This window comes from Alligator sinensis, unplaced genomic scaffold (genome assembly GCF_000455745.1).
Source record: "Alligator sinensis unplaced genomic scaffold, ASM45574v1 scaffold134_1, whole genome shotgun sequence".
In the NCBI taxonomy this organism is placed as follows: domain Eukaryota; kingdom Metazoa; phylum Chordata; order Crocodylia; family Alligatoridae; genus Alligator; species Alligator sinensis.
Window position 1 is genome coordinate 2,917,746 of NW_005841920.1, and position 8,851 is coordinate 2,926,596.

Consider the following 8,851-nt stretch of genomic DNA (forward strand, 5'->3'; position numbering starts at 1 on the left):
AAAAAAGAAAAAGAAAAGGAAAATAACTCTAATACCACTGCATTATAACTTCGTAAGTTTTCTTGTAAAGCTTGAGTATATATAGAAATCCAAATATCAAACTTGTCTAGTTTCTAACTTAGCCTTACATTTCTAACTTACCCAAAGGATACTAACCTTTCCAGTTAATGATGAAGGGAATTCAGATTCAAATCTATTGCTCAGTCCAAACCTGCAGAAACAACACAAAAACATACCAGGAAAATGGTAATTTAGCACACACATCATGAATGATTTTGTTAACACTAGCTACTCTTCCTCAAGCCCTCTAAGGGGGTGTTTTCCTGAAGGCTTTGGTGCTGGTGAAAAGGCCTTTTAAGTGTAGATACACTTAAACATGAAAGAAAAAGGATGCATTCGATGTTGCATTAAGACTTGGTCAAATGACTATTCAAGACACAAAAAGGGAGAGGGATCCAAAGCCAGTTATATTAAAAAAAATGTTATAAATTATTTTTTTTAATTTCCGGAAATATTTAAGAGGCATTGTAACAAAGTATTTCTTGAAGCTAAGGGTAGCCAGATTCCATGGGCTCTACATGGCATTCATCACATGGTGCTTGTCCGGGGTGCTCACATTGAACCAGCCCTGCATGCTGGATTCAGCACACAGGATCAATCTGTGAGCTTAATTTAGCCCTCAGGCCAGTTCCATGCCATCTGATGAGTATGACGCTCCTGCTTTGAGCTGATCAAAAAGATCAAGTTGACAGTATTTCTTTAATTAATATCATCATAGCTTAAACAAGTTTTAAACAACTACAAAATATGTAATCAAACTAAGCTCTCAAACATTACAGCCCAAGATGCATGAATCATACCAAGTAAAGAGCCTTATGGACTATTATTATAGCAGCGCTAGCTACAACAATTTTGCAATGATAACAGAGTCGTAGTCTACAAACAAAATGTAAACATAATAATTACAAAACTGATTCAATTAAATTCAGCTATACTTGGCACATGCTACTTTCCTGTATTGTAGGAAAATATAAAGGTAGATAAAGCTCAAGTTGTGCAGTTTTTAACATAAGAGGCCTATGCTTGCTGAGAACACCATAACCTTCAACAAGAGTCTTTGTCTGGTCCACCCAGGACAACTCAGTCAAGACCTAGAAGTCTTCCTCCTTGGGTTGAATATTAATTCTCATTGAGATGCATAAAATAAAGCAACCCTAAAAAAAACTTCTTAGACAATTTTCCATTTAAGATGTTAAATGATAACAGCTAAGAGACTAAGGTAATATGGACCTGTAAGATGTTCTACTTTTCAAACATTAAAAAAATAGGTGAGGAAAATTTTAACTTGCTAATTTTAACTCCTATATGGTTTTAAAACTTGCCATCTGTGCAGATCTTATTAATGCCCAAAACTCAAGGCAAATCTGAATGCACTGCAATATCGTGGAAGAAATTCTAATATGTAATGTACCAAAGCACTCACCAATGGCTGACACAACAATGCTTGTTTTCCACTGACTTGTACAGAATTTAATTTTGTACTTTTACAGAATTACACATCTAACTTTTATACTACAGGAATCTTCAAAACATTAACCAATGCAGTCTTAACGAACTCAATCCACAGAGAGCCTGAAGTAGAGGTTTAATTGTCAACAAATATTGGTCCCAAGGCACAGACCAACAGTTAAAAGTAGGCGCAGAAAAGTTTCTCTGAAGCATCAGCAAAGGAAGCTAAGAAATAAAGTTAAAGGTTTCTATAATAATATATTTGTTCTGTGGATGCTACTTCATCATTTGTATCCCTCCAAGGTGAGATGACCTGGCCAGAGTAAAATAAAAAAAATACATTTTACAGGAAAAAAAATCAATATCTAAAAATACAGTGACCAAAAAAAAGTTTGTACCATGACCATGACTAAGTCTTATCACTTATTACTGAACTGGGAAAGCATATCAAAACCCCTGTTGGGTCTGTTGCTCTCTACACTATACCCTTGCTCTGATATGGTACTGGTTAGGATTCAAACAACTTATGTTAAGTTACAACCCATTCACCTAATATACCTTGATTGTTTGAAATGAATGAAAATGAGAGTTACCTTTGCTAGACAAATCAAGTTCATGTTCCCTATTCAAATATGTCCTTTACCTAATGTAGCTTCAAATCACCATTAAGGGCAATGAAAATTACTGTTCTCCTTTCCCCATGCAAGTTATTTTTCAAAATAAATAAAAAATGTATCCCATTAGGTATTGCTTTGATTTTTGTACTTGTATTAAAGCACTTCAAGTAACAATTGCATCATGAATGCTTACTGTATTTAAATTTTAGGGTAAAAATCAATTCTCAGCATAGTTCCTAGAAAAAGGTTGGGCAGAAGATTCTTAAGCTTCAGCACTGATTTAAACTTGAAAGGGCCATCTTTTTCAATGGTCTATAGTTGAAGTAACCCATTTCTACACTTGAAAAATTGAAGGACAAATGCACATCCTGAAGAGCAAGGTGGCACCAAAACAAGACGTGCTTTTAAAGCTATGGGGCCAAACCCAACTCTTCTTTTGGTGAAGAACTAGCACTTATCTTCAGCTGTATAAATGTCATTTTGAGTCATTAATACAGCTTTTTAGATCATAGTGCCCCTGTGCACATGCGTGCGCGCGCGCACACACACAGCAAGGACTTGTTCTGGCTATCAGTAGCAGCCAGGAGGGAAAGATGCACTAGGCCAGGAAGCAACCCAGCCAAAAGGGGTACGACTCAGAGAGAGACAGGCTGCCTGATAAGTGAGGGTCCTTAAGTTCCAGCCCCTACTGCTACTAGTGGGACAAACTATCCTACTGCTGTCAGCCCAATTTTATCCAATGACTATTAAATGCAAAATGCAGAAACTCTATTGGGGAAGGAGCAGAAGCCAGAATTCAGAGCACACTAAATTCCCAGACTGTGCCTGTAGCACTAAGACAGTGCTTCTGGCCTATTCTCTGCTTGGCCCCACATACCTTGCTGTGTTGGCCAGTCAGTAGGTCAGCTTCAATAAAAGTGGAAGCTGTTCTTGGCAATGCGTAGCCCGGGCGTCAGCAACCCCCAGGCATGCCGAGCATGGCACGCAAGGCCATTTTGCTCGGCACACCACCGCCAGCCCGGGCTCTAAGCAGCTGCTGCTAGCCACAGAGCCCAGGCTGCTCCCAGCAGGAGGCTGGGAGGCTGCAAGTCCTGATGCAAGCAAACCAGGCTCCATGGGCCGGCTGCAGCTGGGAAGCTGAAAACAGCTGCTCTGGTGTATCAGTACTCTGGCACCTTCCAAGGTAGACATTGTGGTTTTTTCAGCACTCCGGCCAAAAAATGTTGCTTACCCCAGCCTAGACCGTAACCTGGTTGCTAGGGCACTTGCCAGCAAAATGGGAAATGTGGCGTCAAGCTGACTGAGGGAGGCCTAGAACCTGAGTCTTCCAGTGCCTGAACAAGTGCCCCTAATCCAAAGCCATAAAAATTCCAGGCAGCTGGGAGCCACACACCATATAGGCTACAGCCCCATGGGCAGCCTAACATACCACCTCCACACCACACACACAGTCCAACTACCAGGCACCTCCAAGCAGCACAGGCAGCCTGGCTCTCCTCTCCCCTCCTGGCTACATGTGCCACTCACCTGGCCTCTTCTCCACCCCCCACAGCACAGGTAGCCTGCCTCCCTCTGCCACATATCCAGCAGTATACCCCTCTTCTCCTCCCAGCAGTGTGGTCAGCCCAGCTTCTGCCTCCCAAGTGCAGTGCAAGCAATACAGTCCTCTCCCCTGCCATGTGTGCAGCTCAGATCCCCCGCCCCCCTCCCACTACAGGGGCAAAAGCAGGGGCAGGTAAAAGCTGGAGGACAGTGGAAGAGCCTGAAGAACCCAGCTGCGCCAGCAGGAGCAATTGGGGAGGGGGGTGGGGTTGGAGGGGCAGCTGGGAGGGAGTCCACTAGCCACCAATTGGACAGCTCTCTTCTACCCATTAAGCTGTTGGACTGAGAGGTGGGAGAAGCCTTCTCTTCCCATTTCGTAAAGTAAATAGCGTTGCATACCCATCAAGGAAGGGTCAGATCCAAAAGCCATATAACTGACCTGAAATACCATTTACGCAGTTAACTGTAATTAAGTTTAAGTTTCCTTCTGGTTATGATGTTTCATATTTTGCAGGAGGATGAATAGGTGGAATGCTTTCCTGGGCAAGGAATTTCTCTTGTGTTCAGGCAGCTCTGAGCTCTGTGAGCATGCAAATTTAGCTCAGAACAAAAGGCAGGAGGAGCAAGGGTGTCAGCTTGGTCTAATAAAAGATATCACCTCTACCCAGAGTTCTGATTCCATTTGCCTGTAAACCAATAAGGTTACAACCTGTATCCCTGAAACATGGAAGATATCAAATTTAGCCATCTGTTATATGAAAACTTGATAGTTTTACAAGAAGGCAAAATTCAACACCTTAAAACCTGAAAGCTGACACCCTTGCTCCAGCCTTTTGTTCCAAGCTAAATTTGCATGTTCACAGAGCTTGGAGCTGCCTCAATGCAAGAGAAATTCCTTGCATCTACCCACCCTCCTGCAAAATATGAAACATCATAACCAGAAAAAAAACCAAACACATAATCCAACATCCTGCTTACCATCAGACAACTTTGAGGTAAATAGACTGCTCTAACTTTTATCTAAGCCTAATTTGCACAAAATGAACTTTTCTAACCAGGAGATCTTACAACACCTTCAGATCTGTGAATTATGAATTTCATTTCCACCTAGAAGAAATGTTACAATCTTTGCATTCTCCTATGCCTGAGGAAGGGTGTGTGCGCCAAAAAGCTTGTAAATAAAGATTTTTTTTTTTGCAAATATCTAGTTGGTCTAATAAAAGATATCCCCTTTAACCAGAGTTCTGATTCCTTTTTGCTTATAGACCAATATGGCTACAACCTGTAACACTTAATAGCATGTATTCAAAACATTTGCCACTTATGATCTATAGAGTGTATTCTCTGAGTTTACATTAAGTACATTTATTTATTAGTTTATGAATGTTTAGTATTTGGCCCTCTGGGAAATGCAGCACCTAGTAGTAGTAGACCTTTTATGTCCTAAATTATGCAAAGCTTCCATATAGTTAAAACTGAATGAACTCTTGTGCATGATACAAGTCCCTTACTTCACATGACTGTTGAGAAGAATTTACTACTGTTTTTGAAAGTCAGACACATCAGTAATAATCAGCATAGAAAAAGTTCAAGAAGAAATTCATAACTGGCCTTCAGAACAGGGTCTGAATGGTATATTCTAAATGAGACATGGGATTATAAACAGGATTATGGAAAATAGAATACTGAACAGGTGCTTGTTAAATGAACACAGTGCATTCTAGGCTCTAAATGATGCAATGGTCCCAAGGGGGGGTGAAGAAAGAAACAAAAAAAATTCCACCAAAACAGTAAGAGGTATCAAAATAGTACTAAGAAACAATCAAAACATATGCACAAGGGGCCCTATTAAAGTTTTAGAGGCATTTTTTTATCTTTTGAGTACTTGCCATAAAACCATAACAATATTTAACATTTGTGTATATGTGCATTTTTTTGTGCAAAGACACAAATTCATGAATTTGTTAAAAACTCCTCCATATTCCATCACTCGTTATCAGAAAAAGCCACATGCATCATCATCGGGGCTGGAATGTTTAGATCCAGTGGCACTGACCTCTGCCACTTGAGCTAACAAAGTAACTGATAGCATTAGCAAACTAACATCCTTACCGTGGGATGATAATAGAGGGTTGAGACACATTTTGCTGTCCAGTTTACAGAGATAAAAGTTGATAAAAAAGTAGTCTTAGTTTTGTCCCCAACTTGCAGTTCCTGTTTTCCTTCCTCTTAGCTACTGCCTCTACTTCTATTCCCCAAGGTGCCAACCTTGTTCCCACTGGTATTTGAATCAGCAGCTTCTTTCTTTGGACTACCCAGGCACAGCAGGCAAGACACGGAGAGAGCAAGACTGACCTTTACCCTGCTCTCTATTCAGATGCCCATAGATACTGTGAACTAACCTGCAAAAAAAGTCTTGTTCTGCATAGCAATGAAGCATGCCCAGGGCAGATGGAATGCACAAGGAAGTTTGCTGCACCTAAAATATCTACCTGCACTGTGCCTAAACTATGATTTTTCAAAGTTTAATGAACTGAGCAAATTTCAATAAGGATATCAAAAGGGCATGTAGCTGACAGATGCCTAACCATTATCAAATTTCAAGTTCCTGCTCCAAACACATAACTACTAAGCCTTTTCGAATGAAAGGTCACCAGAATGGAACATGGAAAAAACTATGTATTTTTCAAAACAGTTGCATCCTATTGGCTGAAAATTGCCAAAGATTATAAGGCTAAGGCAGACAGACAGCATGGAAAATTTCAACACAGGTAAACTTTAAGCAACCGATAGTAGCATGGAAGTATCCACAACATTAAAAACAGACAACGTTATCAGCTCCACGTCATCATCTCGGGTCATCTCTAAACTGTGGCCATTCTAATAACCAACTCACCCAACCAATAACCACTTTCTCTGAAGTAATTTCTATGTTACTATTCTACTGGCTGTGATGAGTCAGTGATGTAAAAGAATGGATCCGCACATCAAGAGTTTTGATTGGTAGACGACTCACCTCCAATGTCACTCCATCTGGTAACATGCTACAGATCAGACATCAATAGCTGAAAGGCTCCCCATGATATTATTCTCTTTTTCAGTCCATATGATGTAGTCTCTTGATGTAGAGGGCATCATCAAGAACAAAAATAAAGAGTACAGGAGAGTCCATATAGCATAGGAACAGTGGGATTTGGGCTCCCTCAAAGCAGTTCCTCTTCTCATAGTCACCTTTCATAGAATACTTAATCTGCAGAAGTACATACACATCCTACTTCCCCTGTGCTCTTTTCCACTCTACTCTTTTAAAGACTAAGGTCTTGATCACTATCATGCTTCTTACATACAAGTACTTCTGTACTTCATTCTCCTGGAACCTCAGAGAAATGGTTCTCAAGTATCTGTGTATGCGTGTGTGTTAAACAGTTTCCTGAGCTCCAATCTCAGAGCACAGGGGAACTGAAAAAAATATTACCGTGCGCTTCCTTTCAAACAAGTGCCTTAGGTACAGAGAGACTAAGCTAACTCCTGAGTCTTCACACAGGATCTTTGTACACATAACCCTCTTACCTTTCTCACACTTTCCATGTACTTACCTGGCCACTGTGAACTACTCAGTATTGCTACTGAAGTCTCTCATCCTGCACACCCACCCATACCTTTCACACCACACTTTCCTTCATCACCCCCTACCACTCTCACCTCTAATTCCCACAAGCTCCTGTTGTCACCTGCTCTCATCCCCTTACTGCTCACACTATCTCCATCTTTCACAGCTTAATAGTTTCATATTCTGGAAATGTATCTGCTACTTACCTGTCTTTATTTTAGCATACAATACTGAAGGCCTATATTTTAACATGTAATGCTGCAGGCTATCGATAAGACTATACACCCAGTATATCAAGCAATGTAGAACGACAAAATTAAATATATTAACTGAAAAAGAAAAATGAATCAGACAGATAATGATGTGCCGAATGCTTTGAGCAATCAATAGGAACACCAAGGAAACCTGTCACTGAACACAAAGGTTCTTTTCTTCCTTCTCTCAGGCATATAGTTTTCAAATGCAATAAAAAAGATCAGTTCCTGCTTGGTCAGACACTGCAGCAAATGCATTTTGCTGACAACATTCCACCTACCAGTTGCCCACATCTAGAAATGTGCTTCAATATACAGGTGTAAAAATAAGGACCTTGTTTTCAAATTCATGTATTTAATGATTTTCTTTAACTTCTTAAGATCTAAAGTACCTTTGAGAACCTCTAAGTATTAACAGTATTTAGAAGAGGGACATCAGTACTGAACAGCTTAGTAGTAGCATGAAACAAAGTACCACAGCAAGCACTATGATCCAAAAGTCATAGACCTCAAAACAGAAGTTTTAAATAGCAAGAATATTTCACCTCCTATGTTTTCTTTTTTCTCTCTCAACTCAGTACAGTAGGGTAAAGGTCTTCATACCTCAAACTTTTTATTTGTACCGTATTCTTCTGTTTTTCCTTGGTCATTTAAAACTATGTCCCCAATATTTAAAAGGACTCTTACATATATCCTATATCCTTTTCCCATTGGATGAAGTCAGATAGCACTTCTGCCTTTCTGACATGAATCTGCAATCATAGAAATCATGAAGCTACCCAGATCTCCAAATTATACAACCTATTTGCCAATTAAGAAAAAATAAATACCATGAACAGTATTTGATCCATCTGTAAGTTCACTGGATGTAATAATCAACTTGTATCTTTGAAAAAGATCCAGCTTAAATAAAACTGTATGTACATAAGTTATATCAGCTAAGAGAAAACTTCTTTATATTTCTCAAACTTTTCTCCCCGTGAATGTTTTCATTTAGGAAAACATGATGATGATATGAAGAATGAACTGCAAGTGGGTTGCAATTAGTCAGAAACAGGGAAAAAACTTGCAACAGGATTTTTTTAATCTTCTCTGATTTTATGGAGCTGCAGTCAATATAATTTTATGGCAGGGGGTGGAGCAAAAGGGAGAAAGGAAAGGACTCAATTGAAGGACCTCAGAACATGTCTAATATTGAATGCAACACAGATTGATGTAAATCAAATACTTTTTTGAAGGGCAGACTGATATTTCATTGGCATGCCCAAAAGTTTGAGTCCAGGTGTTTTCATGAACACATACTTGAACACCATCCTGCC

General features: G+C 39.8%; 1 protein-coding gene across 1 annotated transcript in view; it reads right to left on the bottom strand.

The window, feature by feature from the left end:
• The window catches only part of CHIC2 (cysteine rich hydrophobic domain 2), a 31,735-nt gene extending 26,064 nt beyond the window's left edge, over window positions 1-5,671 (bottom strand). The window contains exon 1 of the mRNA XM_025198368.1: window positions 157-5,671. Within this exon, the coding sequence (XP_025054153.1) occupies window positions 157-267 (111 nt within the window). The 5' untranslated portion in view covers window positions 268-5,671. The remainder of the gene's footprint in view (window positions 1-156) is intronic.
• Between the last annotated feature and the right edge of the window lie 3,180 nt (window positions 5,672-8,851).